Source organism: Xiphophorus maculatus, chromosome 20, assembly GCF_002775205.1.
Source record: "Xiphophorus maculatus strain JP 163 A chromosome 20, X_maculatus-5.0-male, whole genome shotgun sequence".
NCBI lineage: Eukaryota > Metazoa > Chordata > Actinopteri > Cyprinodontiformes > Poeciliidae > Xiphophorus > Xiphophorus maculatus.
This window is the reverse complement of record NC_036462.1, coordinates 19,897,996-19,918,586: the sequence shown is the minus strand read 5'-3', so window position 1 is coordinate 19,918,586 and position 20,591 is coordinate 19,897,996. Positions and strand designations below refer to the sequence as shown.

The window sequence follows — 20,591 nt, the reverse complement described above, 5'->3', positions numbered from 1 at the left end:
AAATATGACCTTAAACAAGCTGTACTTTGCAATAATACATTTGTAATAAAAGTGATAAATGCAAATGTGTGTAAATCACATAGTATGGATTACATCCCCAAATAACTAATTAGCAACTTCTACAGCCAAAATGAAATAAAAAAATAATTTTATTTTATTTTAAAGCATATCCAAAATCAAAATGTCTCAACTGCTGCTGAAGGTTTTGAAATCGTACATCAAAATAATTACAATTTAATTACACACTGGACAAGTTATTGAAAAATACTTTTTTCACAAAAGTCTCTTTTATTCAGAATGTTTTTTAAACAAGTTTGTTCTGAAATGTTTTAGTTTCTCTTTACATATTCAAATACTTTATTTTACTCTTAAGACAGAGTCAACATTATTCAATGTTGAATAACATTGAATAATGTTATTCAATGTGTGGTCTATGTACAGAAACATAATAAGTTTGTCTGAAAAAAAGCTATAAGAAGAGGGAACAATTTAAAAACAAAAGAAGAATCCCCCAGATGTGGCTAACAGGAATGTTGATGAGGTGTGAGTTAATACTGCAGATCCCTGAATGCCACACATTAAAAGAACAAGAACCAACACTTAATGGATGAGTGTTCAGAGCACCCCTCCTGAGGCTGGAGCCCAATGTGAGCTCTGAGGCCTCAGGTCCAACTCAAGGTTACACAAAGGAACATTTACAGTATTTGAATCAGCACTTGACAGGTCAGCTTCTGTCCGCACCCTAAGCTGATTGGCAGAGAAATAACTAAGCTGAGAGTAAAAGTTTAACCAAAGACATACCACTAAGCACCCAGGCAGCTGGCAGCCACTTCCTAATTGAGTATGCCTGCATACTGAAGCACTAAATCCTGTGTGGGGAAAACATGTAAAAAGAATAAAATATCACTGCCAGAAGCTATTCAGAAAATCTTGGTTTGAATCTTGGTTTGGAGTTGTGATGATATCCAGCTGAAGTGGTGTTCTCTTCATCTCCTTTGGGATTTCTGAGGAGTGAGTAAATGATGTGAAAGTAAGCATGGCGTTCACTTCCCCAAAGCGTCCCATTTCAGCTGGGACTCCTGAGGGTTCCTCAATGTCTTTAGCAGAGCAGATATTGTTCATAGATGTAAAAAAGAACAAAAATGAAATACAGACAAAACTCAATAAAAGCTGGCAGGAGATGGCAGGATCACAGCTTCTTTTTTTTAGAAGAACATGGCCGACATGCTGCCTACTTCACTTTGTTCTTTCACAAAGATTTCAAAGTACTGATAAATGATGGTGACAGCCAGTAAGATACCGGTGCCAGAACCGATGGCACCGAGAAAGTCCGCCATCACCGATAAACCGCCGATGCAAAGTCCACCAAAGGCAGCAGCGGTTGGAATGTACCTAAAAACAAAAACATTTGGGGAAATTTACATGGCTGAAAACATATTAACAAATACAGTCAGAAGTAAGTAAAGAAGAGTTTAGACAGTCATCATGGCCAAATGATTTATCTGACCAAATAAACACCATAAAGTGAAAATCATCATTTTACCTGTTCAGTTCATGAACCATTGAGGTTTCTCTGTGTCCTCTCATCACCATCTGCTGTTCCTTCAGCTGCTTTGCTACCTGGATGGTGATGAAGAGCACAGCTTAAATACAAAAATGACATTGAAAACAAACCCACACCTCCACCACTTGACAGACTGCAGTCATGACTTACGTCTTTTGCAGAAGAGCCTGAAACTTCAATCCAAGTTTTGGAGAAAAAGGCACATGAGCCGAGCATGAAAAAGATGTAAATAAGTGCATGGACTGGGTCCTCTAGAACAGAACCAAAAGATTCTGGTGGAGAGAAGTAGTAGCAAAGTCCTCCGACAGGATAGGCACGAGCTGGGCCACCTGATGTTACATCCTGTAATCGTGAACAGGCAAAGAATATTTTATTAAACAAAAATGTCCAAACATCTAGAACTATATGAAATACAGGCTTCCTATAAATTATTTTGCTAAACAAAAACCTTGGTAATAGAAAGATGTCTTATGGTTGGGTTATGATTTTAAACCGTATAGTCAACAAGCAATTTCAGTGTAAACATAGACGATATGCAGCAACTTTCAGTGTATGAGGAGCTCTGTGATAATGATAAAAGACAATAAAATATTACCAAATCATATAGTGCCAACATTTGTCGAAATTTCCTGCTTTCAAACCCAGATAAGATTAATATGTCAGTTCAGCAGCCAGCCAAACTTGTAATATTTCACTCTATGGCATGGGTGCACCGATTTATCGGCCAGCCGATTTATTTGTGCAGATTTTCTTAATTTTGGGAGATCGGCCGATTTTTATATGTGAAGACGATCTTATCCACAGATTTTATCAACCTCAGCAAAAGACTAAAAATCAATCACCGTGCTTTTCTTTTCTTCTGTGTTTGACTGACAAACCGGCCGACCAGGTCATGTCTGCACATTTACAGTTAACAATAGTCACCCCGTTATTGCCAATTCAGTAACTTTCTCGATACATTAAGCAACATTTCAGACAAAAAACTGGTATCGGCCAAAATCGGAATCGATTAAGTTAGGCTTTTTAGAAGATCGGTAATCATCAATCAACCAGAAAACTGCAATCGGTGCAGCCCTCCTCTATAGCACTTCAGTTATTCTGAGTTCTGAGAATATTTGTTTAAGATTTCCCAGCCAAGTTTGATCTTTCTACATTTATATACTAAATATTGTTTCGTCATCTGTTTTACTATGCATCTTCACATTTGGATCCTTATACAGACATGACCATGTTACATCCTAATCACCTGTTAGTATATGGTAGAAAAAAGAAAAAAATAACATTTTAAAATAATATTTTTAAAACACACAGGGAATCATAAAGTATGTTTCAGTGCTTAAAAAAAAGAACTTAAAGCACATAAATACTGGTGTACTTACAGACCACGTTCCAAGCAGATTCACCAGGAAATTTCCACTGAAGCGCGTGGAAAGCATCTGGGAGATAACATACAGGTTGGAGACCAAGGCAGACTGCAGGATGATGGGAATGTTGGAGGTGTAGAAAAGCTTGATGGGGTATGTGTTATATTGGCCACGGTAGCGAGCAGATTTGATGGGCAGATCCACTCTGAATCCCTATAAGAAGATCAGATTTTTGTATAAGATGAGGCTCAATTAATACTGTAGAATCAGTCACAGAAACCATCTTTCCATCAACTTCTCTAGCGCATTTCAAAGCATTGCATTCAAAGTTGGAACAAAACAGCAAAAGTAAAAAATTAATAAAATCTTAAATTTCGCAAAAAACATTTGTAGGCTTGCTTGGTTTTTCCAGAGTTAATATGTAAAAAAGGGGAGATGGAAACATATGCTCCAAATAAGTTCTGGCATAGCGAACTTTTTCCTCCACTGAAAGGTCTGTGAATGAAACTCCAGAATGGAGCGGAGGACTGTCAGTCTGGGGTGACCGGGGAGAGGCTCTCCTGGCTGAGCTGTGAGTGATGGAGTTCAGTCTTTGGTTGGGTTTTTAAACCGTGATGGGAAAATCTGAAGACTATCGATTGATGAGACATTACAATTCACACATAACTTGGTACAATTTGAACTTTGCAGAGAGTATGTTGTGGAAGTAACCCAATTAATCAAAAATAACAAAAATTTCCATCTGAAATTAATCTCTGATCATAACACTGAACTAAAGGCATCTCACTAGTGGAGAGCTGACAGAGTGTTGAAGAATTTGGACAGATCTGGTGCAGAAGAAGTGCATTCTCATTCATTCAGAGAGTCTTGTCAAGTTCAGATCTTTTCAATTGGAGAACATTCCCTGATTTCAAAACTTTAGCTAAAATTCTGCTTGTAATTCCAGTTTCCATTGCGGCTGCTGAGTGTGATTTAGCCTCCACATCAGTATAAACATTGAGACATTTGTTTATGCACAAACAGGAGAACAATTCATGTCCATGTTCATACTTTAAAAGTAATCATTTAATTTTAATGTTTATATATATTTACTAGACCACAGTCAGTGTTTTTTGTCATTACGGAGAAAAAGTTACATGTATTCATCTACTTGATGTAAGATGTGCACAATTGTTGAATACTAATTCAAGGGAATAAACATGAGAGGTATTTGAATTTGACATTTTCATTTTTTTTTACCCCTTCAGGGGGTCTTTTGTGGGCTCTAGAGTCCCTTTTTACAAAGTAGGCTGACAGGAAAGGGGGAAGGAGAGGAGGGAAGACATGCGGTAAGCGTCGCCGGGTCCGGGAGTCGAACCCACGACAGCCGCGTCGAGGACTTGAGGCCTCCAAATGTGGGTCGCGCTAACCCCTACGCCACGCCCCGACATTTTCATTTTTAAAAAAATGACAGGAAAAAATAGTTTGACAGTTTTTTTTTGACTGAGTCAAATCAAATTGATGAGCAACAAAAATGTATTTTGGGTAGGATGCTCTAATCCACTGATGGTTTTGTGTCTTCATAGAGGCACTAAAGTTGGAGACATTTCTACATTGTATTATTTTACAGCCAACATCTGACGAAATAATGCTTCATGTGACCTGGTTCTGTCTACTGGTTTGAATAGCCTCAAACCAGTAGACAGAACACAGGCCTAAATTGCATTAATTTTGTTTTTGGGGGCTGTTAAAAGTTTGCTCAAAATTCGCTTGACAGTTGGATGGAAACACAGCTAGAAACAGAAGGAAAGCAACACACCTGAAAGTATATAACTACAGCAAAGACAAACACTGTAGCGATGAGGTTCATGAGGTTGGGGAGGTTCTGCCTGTAGAAGGCCTCCCGGAGAGCCCGCACTTTGTCAGTCCTCGTGGCGAGGAGGTGAAAAAGAGCGATGACTGCTCCCTCAAATTCTGTTCCTGCAACACAAAATTACAAAAGTAATAAATATTTCTGTCATTTCCAGAACAAGTTTGAGAAAAGCTAAAAGAGGCATATTTAATACATCAAGAAATTTATTGGAAGAGTGGTCTCTGGTTGTTTACCTCTTCCAGTGTTCACAGTGGTGGGACTAAAGGCCTTCCAGACAATGGTCTCGCAGATGTTGGTGGCAATGAACAGGGAGATCCCTGAACCGAGGCCGTAGCCCTTTTGGAGCAATTCATCCAGGAGCAGCACAATCAGCCCGGAAACAAACAGCTGCAAAGACGTACAACCAGTCCAATTAATACAAATATATACATAAAAAAGATGACTGGGAGCTTAGCTGTCTTATGGCATGAGGTTTGCATTCTACAGAGAATAAGTCGATGTTAGTCAACATGTAAGGAATAGCTTGATGCAACTGATATGCACTGTTTGGCAGACCTCTTCTAAATTTCTTCAGAAATTTTCTAGTTTACACATCATACTTTCAAATGCTTTGATCAGTCAAAACACTTTTTGTCATTCTTACCTGAATGATGATGAGCAAACAGATCCCTGCACCCATCTCTGATGGATCTCCATACATGCCAGTCATCACATAAACAATGGCCTGGCCGATGGTGATGATCATCCCAAACACTGAAAACATCAAAAGATTAGACGACCCAAAATACAAATGAAATTTTTAGATCACAGCCAGGTCTGTGTTTCATACATTTCTGAGCTCCATTAAAGAGCGCTCTATCCTTTGGGGTGTCTCCAACTTCAATGATCTTAGCTCCAGCCAGCAGCTGCATTATCAGGCCTGAGGTGACAATGGGTGAGATACCCAGCTCCATCAGAGTACCTAGATGAAGGTAGATTTGTTAGCTCATGTCAAAAAGACTTTAGTTTTGCTTAGCATGTTGGACCAATACCTCTATTTGAAGCCATGATGACTCTCATCCAGTAAAATGGATCTGCAGAATCTGAGGACATTATGCCAAAAAGCGGAATCTGAAGGAACAGAGTTCATGAGAAAGACTGAATTAGTTAGTAGATAATGAATAAAGTAACTTTTTTCTAAAACTATTCATGACATATATTGACGGTAGGAAATTAGCATCTGCCGCAGATGCCAATTTTATATTTTATATGACACAGACAATGTCACATTCAGCTTTGTAAAAAGATGAACATGACAAAAACTGAATAAATATAACTACTTTTTATGAAATATATTTGTTAGAATTAGAGATAAATAGCACAATCAATTAAAGACATAAACACAGCTTTCACAATGAATTGGATTTGGAGGAATTTTCATTTTATTGTTTGCCAGAGGTGTATTTAGGGGAAAATATGTTTAGGTAAAAATATGGAGTTTGTCAATTACAAGTTTGTAATTGACAAACTCCAAACTGTAGTTAGATACAGATTAACCTGTTATTTCTAGAGTCAAAGAAACAGCAATGCTTGGCATAATAAGTAGACTGTAGTACGTTGAAAGCATTTTTTCTAATTACCTGGCAACACACAAGAAAGATGAAGAGAGTAATTGCCGTCCATAGCACCTTTTCTCTGAACTGGATCTGTTGGACACATATTGTCAGGAATTACAAAAAGAGGAAGCTTCATAAACCAAGATTAAAGGTCATTTAATAACAAGAAAATAATAACAATATAAATGAAAAACACCTACCTTTCTTTCAGGTTTCTGGATCTCTGGTAGCACCGCACAGAACGGCTTTATTACCTCCAAGAATTTAACTGGAAACAATCAAACATGAGAGTTTTGACTGGGAATAATTGGTGGGATGAGTAGGACGTGGCATTGAGAGTGGGGCGGACTCATGGGAAATTTAAATACACAAAATGCATAATATTATAAAATATTTATTATTGCGCTGTTGCTGACTGTTTTACAAGTATTCATCTATACCACGTGATTGTAGTACCTGATTTTATTGACAGTGAGATAAAGATAAGAGCAGGTCTGTTATGCATCGTCATCACTAGACTGTCAGTGTTTGAATGAGTGGTTAGCTCATTATAGGTTTCTAGCTAACTCGGTCTGCAGCTTAGAACTTTAGAACAAAAATAAAAAAATAAATAAACCGCATTTATAAAATATTTCTAGTTCGCTGAATTATTTCCACAAATAGGTTTTTGTCAGAAATATTTTATAGCGGCAAAAAAGCAACAATTTACACGTTAGCTAGCAGTAGAAGCTAAAGTGAACCCTAATAGAGTTAGCTAACTAAGTTAGAAAACGGACTAAACAACAACATGAGGTTTTCTTCAGAGGCTACAGGCATCAGGCTGATGAAGATTCATTCAAAAAGTAGTACTTACTGCCCATGATGCCTTAACAGTGGTCGTATAGCCTTTCCCCTCCAGTGAAAATCAGCTCGGAGTGAAACTCAATGACTGACTGACTGACTGACTGAGCCACCGGGAGGAGGAGGAGAAAGACACGTCACCGTTACAGACACGAAGCTCAAAGATTTAAAGAGACAGCGTCCATTTTAGCGGCTTCGCGTAAAACGTATTCGTCAGTGGCCATACCTCCTGTTCTCATTGGGTTAAAAGATCAAAGTTATGTTCGTAGGGTTTTTCCTCTCTCCTTAAAACGGAAGTACTACTACCGCATTGAGCAACGTGGAAGTGTTCAGGTTTAGCAAAGAGTGCCAGCACATCTTGAAAGTCTGTACTGCAAACAAGTGCAGTTGATACAATCTTTACTAAAAACGCAAGGAACCGTATTTTTTTGGAAACAAACAAAACTAAATGCACAAAAAGGAGACGGAATTAGTTGAGAATATTTTCATTTACATTTAATTTATATATATGATCATTTGAGCTTCATTCAATTTATTACAAAATTTTATTTTGTGTCGATAATTTATTGAATAGGCTACTCAATTGAAAACTTGTGCAGCCTAATTTATCAAGTATTGTGCATTACCTTTTTGAATTAAAATCAAGTTTATTCACTTGAGTATTTATTTAGCACTTTCGCTGCAGATCATAACAAAACTAGAAAATTCCTGAAGAAATTTAACCGGGGCCTGCCAAAGTGTGCCCGTCGGTTTGGAGCCAGCGTTCTGATGCTAAACATTTGCATCAATGCGACCACCTAGCACTATAATGATGCCTTGGCTGGCAAATTACACTATTTGATTTGGGGATCACATAGACTATAAATATGGAGCATATGTTTCTTGAGAACTAATATATTTATTTGAAAAATTATATCATTTGAATAGAGTATCCCATGTAAAATAAGTCTACAAGCCCTCTAATGTAGTCGGAGGTGAACTGAAAGTCTGAGCTGCCAATCTCCTTGTCTGAGGAAAGTCTTCAAGCCCTCTAATCCATTTATTCATAATCGATTAATCCACAATATTATGTAATATAAACAATATAAAATACATTCTTCAGGGGTTGAGTTAATACTGCAGATCCCTGAATGCCACACATTAAAAGAACAAGAACCAACACTTAATGGATGAGTGTTCAGAGCACCCCTCCTGAGGCTGGAGCCCAATGTGAGCTCTGAGGCCTCAGGTCCAAATCAAGGTTACACAAAGGAACATTTACAGTATTTGAATCAGCACTTGACAGGCCAGCTTCTGATTGGCAGGTTAACAGAGATATAACTAAGATGAGAGTTAAGGTTTAATCAAAGACATATCACTAAACACAGGCAGCTGGCAGTCACCTCCTAATTATGCTTATATTCTGAAGCGCTAGCTCCTCAGTCTACGGAAAAACATGTAAAAAGTAAAAGAGATTTCTTCGAGAAGCTATTCAGAAAGTCTTGGTAGTTATCTGGAGTTTTGAGGATGTTCAGCTGAAGAGGCGTTATCTTCATCCTCTTGGGATTTCTGAGTGAGGAGAGAGTAAATTATGTGAAAGTCAGCATGTAGTTCACTATCCTACAACATCCCCTTTCAGCTGAGCAGATACAGTTCATGGATGTAAAAGAGAGTAACAAAAATTGTTGTAACAGCTTTCTAAAAAGCTGTTATCTTGCTAAAAAAAAAAAGCAAAGTAACAGCTTGTTTTAGAAGAGCACAGATGCCATGCTGCTTACTTCAATTTGTTCTTTCACAAAGATTGTTAAGTACTGGTGGATGATGCTGACATATATCAGCATCTCGGTGACGGAGCAAAAGGCACCAAGGAAGTCCACCATCACCGTTAAACTGCCGACGCAAACTCCACCAAAGGCAGCAGCTGTTGGAATGTACCTAAAAAAAAGATTTGGGAAAAATTTACATGGCTGAAAAAATGATAAATGCTGTCAGAAGTAAATAAAGAAGAGTTTAGACAGTTGTCATGCTTATAAAAAACATTACTCTGTTTTTAACTATTAAGATGATATCTTATTTTACATTCAACTTTAATGTTAGTTAATAACCAATTATTACGGTAAATGTTTCTTAGCAAATTGCAGAGAAACCACACAGTCCTTGTAGCCATCAACAAGCTTCTGAAGGATATTTGACCACTCTTCCAAACTATTAAGATCAATTCAGTTTATTTACACAGCACAAATTCTCAACAAATGCCATCTTGGGGCACTTTACAAAGTCATTTCAATGCAATCATACATAGATTCCAATTGATCCTAGTTACCAAACAGTTCAGTAAGCTCAGTTAATTATTCAAAGTAGCTTGAAAAGTTTATATTTAAGGAACAGCAGATTGCATTGAGTCACTGACTTTCAGAATTCACTTCTTTCTTTATGGGCGGCAGTGGTAGTTCATCCTGCAATCGGTGCGTTTGATTCCCTTCTATCCGGTTTGATCCCTACTCTGTCTGCCTCTGTCATTGTGTCCTTTGGCAAGACACATCTCCTTGCCTACCAGTGGTGGTCAGAAGGGCCGATGGCACGACATGGCAGACTACCCAAGTAGCTTGCAATCGTCAGTGTGTGATTGTGTGCATGAATGGAAATGACTGATTTCATTGTAAAGTATCTTTGAGGGTCATGAAAAGCACTATGCAAGTCAGAGGAGAGGAAAAAGAAGCCTCCAGCAGAATCTGGCTCACTGCAAGAGGCCATATGCCATGACCGACTTGGGGGTTTGAAAAGACAGGGCAGAATGCACAAAAAGAAAGAATTATTTTTGCTCTTCATGAAAGTAAAAAGTTAATAGCATTAGAAGGAGAATGATTAGTTGATGGCAGCATTTTCTCAGCCGATGTCCTCCAGGAAGGTATCACAGTCAAAACAAAATACCAGAATTGCCAGGGGTTATTAAACTTAGGTCGTTTTCTTATACTGATAGTTTGTACATGGAATTATGTCCTGCTGGAGCTTCAAACTCTGAGAAAGTTTCAACCAACTGGCTGTCGATTAAAAGAAAACCTGGAGGTTGAAGTTGTCTTCCTACCCACATAGTGCAATGCTCCAAATATGAACATTAATGAAACTGTATCATGCTACCTCCATCTACAAGAAGGGACAGAGCAGATTGTACTTCTCGAGGAAGCAAAGATCCTTCGAGGTTTGCACCAAGATGCTGCAAATCTTCTATAAGTCTGTTGTGAGAGTCATCTCTTCTGCCGTCATCTACTGGGGTGGCAGCATTAGAACCAGGGACCTAAAAATCCTCAACAGCCTGAAAAAAGAAGGCTGGTTCTGTTCTGGGGACGACTGTGGAACCTCTGGAGAAGGATTCTTCATAGGAACACAAAAATTATGGACCACCGTGACTATCTTCTTCATGAGCCTACCTTGGAAAGGCAGAGCATCTACAGTCAGAGGCTTCTTGTTTTTCTCTTATCTGTAATAATAAAATGTCTTCTCTTGGCTTGTCTTTTAACTGTTTGCTGTATTGACTCATTAATCAAGATGGTTGAGGTTTCTGTTTGCTTAGTTGATTAAAACCCCAAATAAACCCATAAAGTGAAAATCTTGATTTTACCTGTTCAGTTCGTGAACCATTGAAGTTTCTCTGTGTCCTCTCATCACCATCTGCTGTTCCTTCAGCTGCTTCGCTACCTGGATGGTGATGAAGAGCACAGCTTGAACACAAAAATGACTTTGAAAAAAAAACCCCACACCTCCACCACTTGATAGACTGCAGCCATGACTTACATCTTTTGCAGAAGAGCCTGAAACTTCGATCCAAGTTTTGGAGAAAAAGGCACATGAGCCGAGCATGAAAAAGATGTAAATTAGTGCATGGACTGGGTCCTCTAGAACAGAACCAAAAGACTCTGGTGGAAAGAGGTAGTAGCAAAGTCCTCGGACAGGCTTAATACGGGCTGGGCCACCAGCTTCCTGTAATCATGAACAGGTAAAGAATATTTTATTAAAGAAAAATGTCCAAACATCTAGAACTATATGAAATAAATGCTTACCACAAATCACATATAGTGATACAAATATGTTTTATATTTGGGCTATGATTTTAAATGAACAAGCATACTTCGTTTTATTTTTTAAAATTATTTTTCACTTTCTCAAGTTTAGACATTGTACTTTCACTGTCTTGATTTTATGATTTTGGAAACCTAAACTATGTCTAAATTTTCCAGCAGCAACCATGTAAGCAGACATGAAAATCCTAAATTGAACTTTTAGTAAAAATAATGATAGATTGTCATATTACAGTAACAAACTTGTTATATCTTAATTTCCAATATATGGTAGAGAACAACTAAAATAATAAGGACTGCAAAATTTAGAGTAATATGAAGGTGAGGCTCAGTGCTTTAAAATCAACTTAATTAAAGCAGGTAAATACTGGTATACTTACGGACCACGTTCCAAGCAGATCAACCAGAAAATTTCCACTGAAGCGTGTGAAAAGCAAATAGGAAATAACATACAGATTGGAGACCAAAGCAGACTGCAGGAAGAGGGGAATGTAGGAGGTGTATAAAAGCTTGATGGGATATGTGTTATATTGGCCAAAGTAGCGAGCAGATTTGATGGGCAGATCAATTCTGAATCTCTGTGAGAAGATCAGATTTTTTGTTTTAGACAAAACTCAATTTCTAATGGAGAATCAGACTCACAAACAGAAGAAAGCAACACATTTCCAAGTATATAACTACAGCAAAGACAGACACTGTAGTGATGAGGTTCATGAGGTTGGGGAGGTTCTGCCTGCAGAAGGCCTCCTGGAGAGCCCACACTTTGTCAGTCCTCGTGGCGAGGAGGTGAAAAAGAGCGATGACTGCTCCCTCATGTTCTGTGTCTGAATCACAAAATTACACAAATAAATATGTACGTCATAGAAAAATGAGTTGGAGAACAGTTCAAACAGGCATGCTCAATTCATCAGGAAGACTACTGAAAGAGTGGTCTTTGGTTGCTTACTATTTCCTGTGGTCACAGTGGTGGGACTAAAGGCCTTCCACATGATGGTCCCACAGGTATTGGTGGCAATGAACAGGGGGGTCCTAGAATCAAGGCCATAGCCCTTTTCAAGTAATTCATCCAGGAGCCGCAAAATCAGCCCTCCTACAAACAGCTACAAAGGAATACATTCAATCAAGGGAAGCTGTGTAAAAATGTTTCTTATTTGCAGTCAATGCACATTATTAAATTATTATTTATGCAATAGACCCTTTGGCTCTGGGAATTAGTCTACAGTATATGTTTAAGTAAAACCCATGTAATCAGTGACCTAATGCATCATACTGTCTAGTTGCAGTTTGTCATGACCAGAAATTTCAGGAAATCTTATTGGGACATGACACATATTTCACACATTCTAAAGACAATAAATGCAGTGAATATTATGTAGAGTTATCAGACTAAGGGGGCTTAAATGCTAAATACAAGCACGCACCATGCTTTTCAAATTTTTATTTGTCCCAAATTGTAAAACGTTGAAGTGTCGGCTTATGAGGTGACAGTGCAGATAAAAAAACTCAAGAGGTATGGATACTTTTCTAAAACGCTGTATGGTAATTTCTTCTCTAAAAATGCCTCTGTACTAACTTAAAGATTTTATAATTTACATATTATCTTTTCAAATGCTTTGATCAATCAAAACACTTTTTGCCATTCTTACCTGAATGACGATGAGCAAACAGATCCCTGCACCCATCTCTGATGGATCTCCATACATGCCAGTCATCACATAAACAATGGCCTGGCCGATGGTGATGATCATCCCAAACACTGAAAACATTAAAAGATTAGACGACCCAAAATACAAATGAAATTTTTAGATCACAGCCAGGTCTGTGTTTCATACATTTCTGAGCTCCATTAAAGAGCGCTCTATCCTTTGGGGTGTCTCCAACTTCAATGATCTTAGCTCCAGCCAGCAGCTGCATTATCAGGCCTGAGGTGACAATGGGTGAGATACCGAGCTCCATCAGAGTACCTATGAAGATATGTTTGTTAGCTCATTGTCTGCAAAACTTTAGTATTTTATTTTACTTTATTTTGCTTAGCATGTGTTGGATGGATTGGATACCTCTTTTTGAAGCCAGAATGGCTCTCATCCAATGGAATGGATCTGCAGAGTTTAAGGACCTTATGCCAAAGATGGGAATCTGAAAGAACAGAGTTCATGAGATAGATTGAATTAGTTAGTAGATAATAATTAAAAATATCCTTATTTAAAAAAATATATATATATATATATTTATTATCTCTATTCAAGGTAGGAAATTAATATCTGCCACCAAAGAAATTGGGGTTAATTTTTCCATCAATTTTCTAACACCCTTGTCCCTAGTGGGGTCGGGAGAGGTGCTGGTACCTATCTCCAGCTAACGTTACGGACGAGAGGCGGGGTACATCTTGGACAGGTCGCCAGTCTGTCGCAGGGCAACACAGAGACAGACAGGACAAACAACCATCTCACAAACACTTACAATTCTCTAGGGAGAATTTAGAGAAACCAATTTACCTGACAGTCATGTTTTTGGACTGTCAGAGGAAGCCGGAGTACCTGGACAGAACCCACCATGCACAGGGAGAACATGCAAACACCATGCAGAAAGACTCCGAGCCGGGAATCAAACCCAGGGCCTTCTTGCTGCAAGGCAACAGTGCTACCAACTGCGCTACTGTGCAGCCCTAGGTACATTATATTGCATATATTAAATGCCAAATTTGGCATGGCAAAAAGAAACTTAAAAATATTTTAATTTAATGACCATCATTGGAAAAATAATAGGACAATCTAAAGAAACAGCTTTTATAATAAACTTGATTTAGGGGAGCTCTCAAATTGCATTTATTGAGGAAACTATATTTATGGAAAAATAATTTGTTTGTCAATTATTAATTTGAGTAATTACATACATCCGTAAGTATGTGGATACATACTTACTACATAATAATTAACTATTTAATAATTGACAAATTAAAAACTGAAAAACTTATTTTACCTGTTATTTTTAGAATTAAATATTTAGTAATAACTGTAAGACCAGGCATTTATGTAGTATTTATGTAGAAATACTAACGTTTTACATAAATACTGATGCCATTTTTTCTTACCTGGGAACCCTCAAGAAAGATGAAGAGAGTAATTGACGACCATAGCACCTTTTCACTGAACTGGATCTGTTGGTCAAGCACACATTGTCAGGAGTTACACAAAGAGGAAGCAACATAAACCAAGATAAATGTCATTTAATAACTTCAAAATTATAGCACTGTAAGCAAAAAATAAATAAAAATAAATATCGACCTTTCTTTCAGGTTTCTGGACCTCGGGTAGCACCGCACAGAATGGTTTTATTATCTCCAAGAATTTACCTGGAAGCAATCAAACATGAAAGTTTTGACTTTGAATTAAAGGGTGGGGTGGGGGGCGTGAATAGGACGTGGCATTGAGAGGTTTAGGGTTATGAAGACAAAATAGATATTATAAATAATTTTATTATTCGACTGTTGCTGACTGCTTGTAGTAGTTCATTTTTGAGATAAAGATAAGAGTAGATTGATGCTCCAACAGGAATAATAAAAAAAAAACACCATGCAATGTTAGCAAAAGTGAATAGTAATTAGAAAACATGTTAAGCAACGTTTCATTCGTCAATCTTATAAAGAACCATTTAAATCTGACAAAGATTAATTTAAAAGTAGGGCCTACACTATATGGTCAGGAAGAACTTGCTGTCAGAAACTGAATTTGAATAAGTTCTGCTCGAATATGTATTGCTCAACTTCAAGGAATAAAAACGTAATCTGAATTAGCATAATCGGAAATCCATTGTTTTGGAAATTATTGTCTATGAAGTGAAACTGAATTAATTTGCTTTGAAACTGTATTTCGTCTTTGTGAAAATTCAAGTCTCAAAAATGTTCAGTCTCTGTTTTCACCATTCACTTTCAGTACTTAAAATCAATGTTTTGGGTCGCATGGTAATCAAGCGCAGATTGACCAAAATACGTTGTACCAACACATTCTCACTCCCGAATCGTCATATATTGACGAGTTGGGACGATTTCTGACCACTTGGGCAGGGTCCTTCGGCGTCACATGTTGACGATTTGGGAAGGTCACGTCTTTTACGTGGATTATTGACGCGAAGGGTTCTCGCAACCGCTGCCGAACCTTCAAAACCCGACGATTTGGTTAGGTTTAGGGCAAAAATCACGGTAAGGCATAGGGTAAAACCCCTCGCGTCACATATTGACGCGAAAGGGGTACCCTGCGCGTCAACATGTGACGAGGACGGACTTGAGCGAACCGAACGCAGATCGAGTTCATTCTTCACGTCGAATGGGCTGCGGTCTGAGACTAGACGCTCTGGTTTGTAACAAATGCATTACGTGTCCAGGAAGAAGCGTATTGTAAACAAACGATAGCCTAAAAGTAAATGTTATGTTAAGCTGATAAACCCTAACTTAGCTTTCACATGACAGTTTTTCTTATAATTGATGTGTTTTACTGAGCCATTCCACTCCATTGGCCAGATCTATTGAAATGTCCAACTGAAATTTTGTGGTAAAAACAGAAAACGAAAGTATTTGAGAGCTGAAAGTTTACTAGCATAAAATACAGTTTCAAAGCAAATTAATGCATTCAATCTTAAAATAACTAGGATAAAACTCCTTAAGATAAAATATCTATAGCTATTACAAGAGTGTCCTGACAACAATATTTAGTTAGCTATAAAAAATAGAGCGCAATATTAATATTAACGCCATTAAATAAAACACATTCCACTGACGTGAATTTAGTGGCATATTTTGTTTCTGCTAAATGAATTCAGTTTGAAAATATTAATTTCAATTTCAATTTCAATTTCCCTTTAGAGACAATCCTTTCCAAACCTATACACTGGATTTTAAATGATGTAAATTCGGCATTTATTGTATACAAATTTAATAGAAAATTGAAGAAAATAGAAGCTACTGAAATTCAGTTTCTGATGGCACAAAGTTCTGCCCATATTTAGTAGCTACTCACGGCCCATGATGTTTTAATAATGGTCGTAAATCTTTTTCCAGCTCTGATTGAATCTCAGTGACTGCTGCTGCCTCGGTGCCGTATGAGAGTTCTGACACTTAGAAAGAATCAAAAGCGGCAGTGAGTCGTTCATGAACGACCTCTTCAAATGAACGAATCACTTTAAGTGAACAAACTGAAGCAAATCCCATCATCAACAGATTTGTTGACTTGAGAGTTGCGATGAGCGCCAGCTGGTGGAACCTTTGCGTTCTGACTCGTAATGATAAAGATTCATCCCAATCAAGTCGTGATGCGTTCACGCTCTGGAATTCGCAGTGTTGCCAGATCCCCACTAATTTAAATAAATAAATTTTTTTAAAAAGCAGAATGATGAAGAATCAAACAAGTTGCACGTCTCTGCTGTAAGATTATTCACGAAGTCATGAATTGGCCTTGTTTGATTCCTTTTAGCTAATTAAGTTTATTTATACTCATTGTTCACTATAAACAGGGATTAATTTGTCTGTCTAGAGTCGACACAGACAAGACAAAATAAACCAATAAAAACAAAAAGTCAAAAGGATGAGTTATGGAGTGCCAGTTTGTTTTATTTCCTCACAAACACCCAATTTGGAAATCAAATGATCTGAAACAGCCACCAGAGAGCAGAAGAGACCAGAAAACCATCCAGTTGTTGAAGCACAGGTCAATGAGCTTGTCAACACACAGTGACTTGGAGATATAGGCAAAATAACAGCTACAAATTTCTGTTTCAATTGAAGTTATTAATTAGCTTGCAGTTCAGTTGTTAACTGTTGAAACAGTTTATATTCTGAACAAACGCATGTTGAAGCTATAAGCAGTAGAGTTGCATTAACAGCTGAAGAAGCATCACAAGTAATACAACTTGTCTTCTGATAAATGTAACAGAGTTTCATATGTTTCATTTTGTGAAGAGGTCAGAAAACACATCTAGCCTTAACTTGATCTGTTCACACAATTTTTAAATTCATAAAAAAATTCAGTGGTTGATTCATAATGTTTGATTACAATGCCAGGTGGTCTCTCACTAATGAACAAGCACATCTCCCAAAGTTTTTGGTGCCTTATACTTTTTTGTTTCAATGTTTCTTTGTATCTTTTGTGCATTTTTGTGCACACACCATTCAGTCATTCATCCATTCATATACACATCACGCTAATTGTGTGATGGAGCTACTGAACTGTAGCCACGTCTGCTCTTCAGCAGTCTGACAGAGATGAGGCTGCCATGCTCCGGTGTCACTAACTCCTCTGACCAACCAACAGGAAATGTGAATGAAGCGTCTTGCTCAAATTCGAATCCCAGCCAGAGTGGGGATTCGAACTTGAAATCCCCGATTACGGGACAAACTTCTGCAACCGTAGCCATTGTTGAGGCTGCTCTGAGAAAGACTGTACTGACTATTTGTCCACTGAAATATGGGGTTTAGTATTCTAGCAGACACCATTCTTTTTAAGAGAATATTTAGCTTTGTCACTTTGGAGAAATCCTTGTTAACACAAAGAGTCCAGAGTGGTCACAAGGGAAAAGATAAAAGAGAGGCTACTGTAACAAAACAGGACCAGACAGTACCTGCAGACTGACATAAGGAGGTAGGATATTTAATTTGGTTGGGACAGTGACGCTCACAGGAACATTAATGTGAGCTTTAGAAGCAGATTAACGTACATCGTTTTAAAAACTATTTATTAAACGTTGAATAACTAGAAAGTACTCCTCTGCCTCACAGTTTCTGTTGCTGTATTTTAGTTCATACATTGCATCTTCAGCACAATGTTTTCTCCTTTCAATATTTCATATTTGTCATGTAAACATGTTGCTAATCCACTTCCCTTTTCTCAAAAGTTAAAAGTAAAACTTGTCAGAGGGAGCGGTGAGCGAAGCAGATAATGTGCTTAGCTATCATGTGGTCATAACCAACATCATATCTGTCATAAAACACTCTGGCGAACCCACAATCTGGCATGGATGTTAGCCCTGAAGCAGGTCCAAAATATGGGTTTTCTTCTTCTTCCTAAATTGATGTTTTCCAAACAACATATTTAAACATTTCCAAAGTGGTTCCAATCCATACCACTAGTGGGTGCTTTTAATTTGTTGTAGTTTCACAGAGATATTTAATCAACTGTTTATAGATCCACTTCCCATAAAGCCCTGAATCACAAGCGCATCAAAGGTAACAGTGGCATGCTTTGTGTTTATACTTTATGTCTTCTTCTTTGGTGTAGTTTATTGACAGGATTATATCCGAATACAGTTCGGCATAGATTCAGGCATACGTTCTGTATTCAGGCTATAAATTGCTAAAGAAACTCACAAAACAAACTATTAGATTGTACAAAACAGTCTACTCACATCTATCATTTGTTTCACTCTTACTTGGAATAGTTCTGTTAGCACAAGCCCCCTGACTCCATTATTTCAGTCTTAGATTGAAACTATAATTTTGCAGTTTTTAAATATTCTTTCCTTTTGTCTCTTTTGATTTACTTCAATCATTATTTTGTTGAAATTTACCTCCTTTGACCCAACTCAAGAGAGTTTCTATCATTTGTTAGAGAGATTAAAACCACCCTGTTTCCACTATAGGGACATCAAAAGCACACAATCTGAGACTCATTAATGTTGTTATATTTGTTTTTTTAATCTATAGAGGCAAACAAATGATCAGACCTGTGGAGCAAATAAACAAGTGGTGACAGTGGTGAAAGGAGTGAATTACACTCTTCAGAGTTTCCAATGTTTATGAGATAAGCTATGTTCTCTGTCATGTACTGTACCCATATGGTTCTAGGAAGAGGGGCGTAGGATGGAATTGCGTGCTAATATGTACAAAAGAAAGCGGGTGGGAATGTAAAGTCACAAGTTCACCATGAGACCTGGAATGTGAGTCACTCCCTTGTCCCGTTGATCCAAGCTGCTAGTCGAGAATAACCTCAGCAGAATGCTGTTCAGTCAAGACAAACTTGTTTGGACTCTCGCTGACCTTTAACTGCCTTGCATTTTATTTTATTATAAAGCTTCTACAAAGAAATGTTTACATCATGTTTGTGATAATGGAAGTGAAGATTTAGTCAGTCTGTACGGGTCAGAATGTACAGCTGATTCATTTGATTTATGGACAATTCTAAGAAACGGAATTTCTCTAATTTTCACGACTCAGCATGCCAAAGGTCAGGGGTTCCTGTTCAAGGGTTTTAACTGGGGGATTTAATTGTCCCAGTAATCCATTACACTGGTCTCCACACAGAGGAACAAGGCGTCCTTGAAATCAAGCTTGAAGTTACATAAAGATCTGAAGTCCAGAGGCCTCTTAGTCTTTTTCACACAACATAGATTAACTTGATACATGAGGATAACATGAGCAGGGTCAAAGGTAAAGATGCACAAATACAACAAAAAACTATAGATTGAAACTGCTGAGTGATTAGAATTCAATTTTAAAATTAAAAATAGTATGTTAGCATTTTCAATATAAAAACTGAAAGAGTTATTTGTTTATCTAAAATAAAAATGAATCATTCTGAATTTAAAATCAAGGGATATGAAACAAGATGGATTCTTGTTGCACCTAGTTATTGCAAAATCAGACTCTGCAGTGATGTCCCGTTTGTCCTCAAAACAAATTCATCTTAATTTTCCAAACCAGAAATTACTGAATTAATTGAAGTAATACTTCACAAGAGCAGAAAAGATATACAGTTCTCTGTCCATTTATCTTTATATCTCGACTCCCTAAAGAAACAGGAAGTCATGGATTAATTTTGAACAGTTCTTTCATATTATTAATTATTTAAAAGTTTGTATGACCTCTTATACTTCTTACAGTCATAAGAAAGTCTTTTCTTGCCACAGAATACATTTTTTCAAACTATCAGTTGGATGTTTCACATTGTTCAATCTGAGATTTGCACATTTCTGCTACTACAACCACATACATAACAAAATTATCTCTATTATCCAAGTGCCACAATAATAACAGACAAAATCTTCATTACTTTCTTCAAATTCAGAAGATTTTCATCCACTTACTTTGACTTTACACTATTTGGGAAAGCCCAGGTTACAACGTCATTGCTTCTGCTAAGTTCCACTGCAATAGAAGGTAATAGAGTTGAAACTGTGTAAACTGAGGCCCTCTTAGAGCTAAATGTTAACCAAAACAATGGCAAAGCTCTGACATTTAGAAAGTGTTTCGCTTGCATTATTGAACATTTTTCAAAATCCAAGGGACTAAGAATATCTTAAGAAAATGACACTGCTATCAATCAAATACTTGCTGAG

General features: G+C 37.5%; 2 protein-coding genes across 2 annotated transcripts; both read right to left on the bottom strand.

Moving 5' to 3' along the window:
- Nucleotides 1–17: 17 nt before the first annotated feature.
- Nucleotides 18–7,511, bottom strand: LOC102227331 (protein transport protein Sec61 subunit alpha-like 1). Its single transcript, XM_005799894.2, has 12 exons — nucleotides 7,229–7,511; nucleotides 6,576–6,643; nucleotides 6,400–6,465; nucleotides 5,812–5,890; nucleotides 5,610–5,741; nucleotides 5,424–5,533; nucleotides 5,014–5,167; nucleotides 4,727–4,887; nucleotides 2,944–3,141; nucleotides 1,715–1,906; nucleotides 1,544–1,620; nucleotides 18–1,392 (listed from the first exon to the last, which is right to left on the bottom strand). Exons 1-12 carry the CDS (start codon nucleotides 7,233–7,235, stop codon nucleotides 1,206–1,208), a joined length of 1,431 nt encoding a protein of 476 aa, XP_005799951.1. The 5' UTR covers nucleotides 7,236–7,511; the 3' UTR covers nucleotides 18–1,205.
- An 826-nt stretch (nucleotides 7,512–8,337) lies between these two features.
- LOC102227074 (protein transport protein Sec61 subunit alpha-like) lies at nucleotides 8,338–16,443 on the bottom strand. Its single transcript, XM_023325281.1, has 12 exons — nucleotides 16,283–16,443; nucleotides 14,555–14,622; nucleotides 14,362–14,427; nucleotides 13,328–13,406; nucleotides 13,103–13,234; nucleotides 12,917–13,026; nucleotides 12,217–12,370; nucleotides 11,913–12,094; nucleotides 10,987–11,172; nucleotides 10,814–10,890; nucleotides 8,973–9,129; nucleotides 8,338–8,763 (listed from the first exon to the last, which is right to left on the bottom strand). The coding sequence occupies exons 1-12, from the start codon at nucleotides 16,287–16,289 to the stop codon at nucleotides 8,704–8,706; spliced, it is 1,278 nt and encodes a 425-aa protein (XP_023181049.1). The 5' UTR covers nucleotides 16,290–16,443; the 3' UTR covers nucleotides 8,338–8,703.
- Nucleotides 16,444–20,591: the final 4,148 nt, after the last annotated feature.

Bases quoted from the DNA above. Each gene is read 5' to 3' on its own strand.
- LOC102227074 (XM_023325281.1), bottom strand. The intron at 13,407-14,361 runs GTAAGAAAAAAT...CTGTTCTTTCAG, and splicing joins TCTTTCTTGAGGGTTCCCAG to ATTCCCATCTTTGGCATAAG. The intron at 12,095-12,216 runs GTAAGCAACCAA...TTTGTGATTCAG, and splicing joins CACTGTGACCACAGGAAATA to ACACAGAACATGAGGGAGCA.
- LOC102227331 (XM_005799894.2), bottom strand. The intron at 6,466-6,575 runs GTAGGTGTTTTT...TGTGTCCAACAG, and splicing joins TCCAGAAACCTGAAAGAAAG to ATCCAGTTCAGAGAAAAGGT. The intron at 5,891-6,399 runs GTAATTAGAAAA...CTGTTCCTTCAG, and splicing joins TCTTTCTTGTGTGTTGCCAG to ATTCCGCTTTTTGGCATAAT.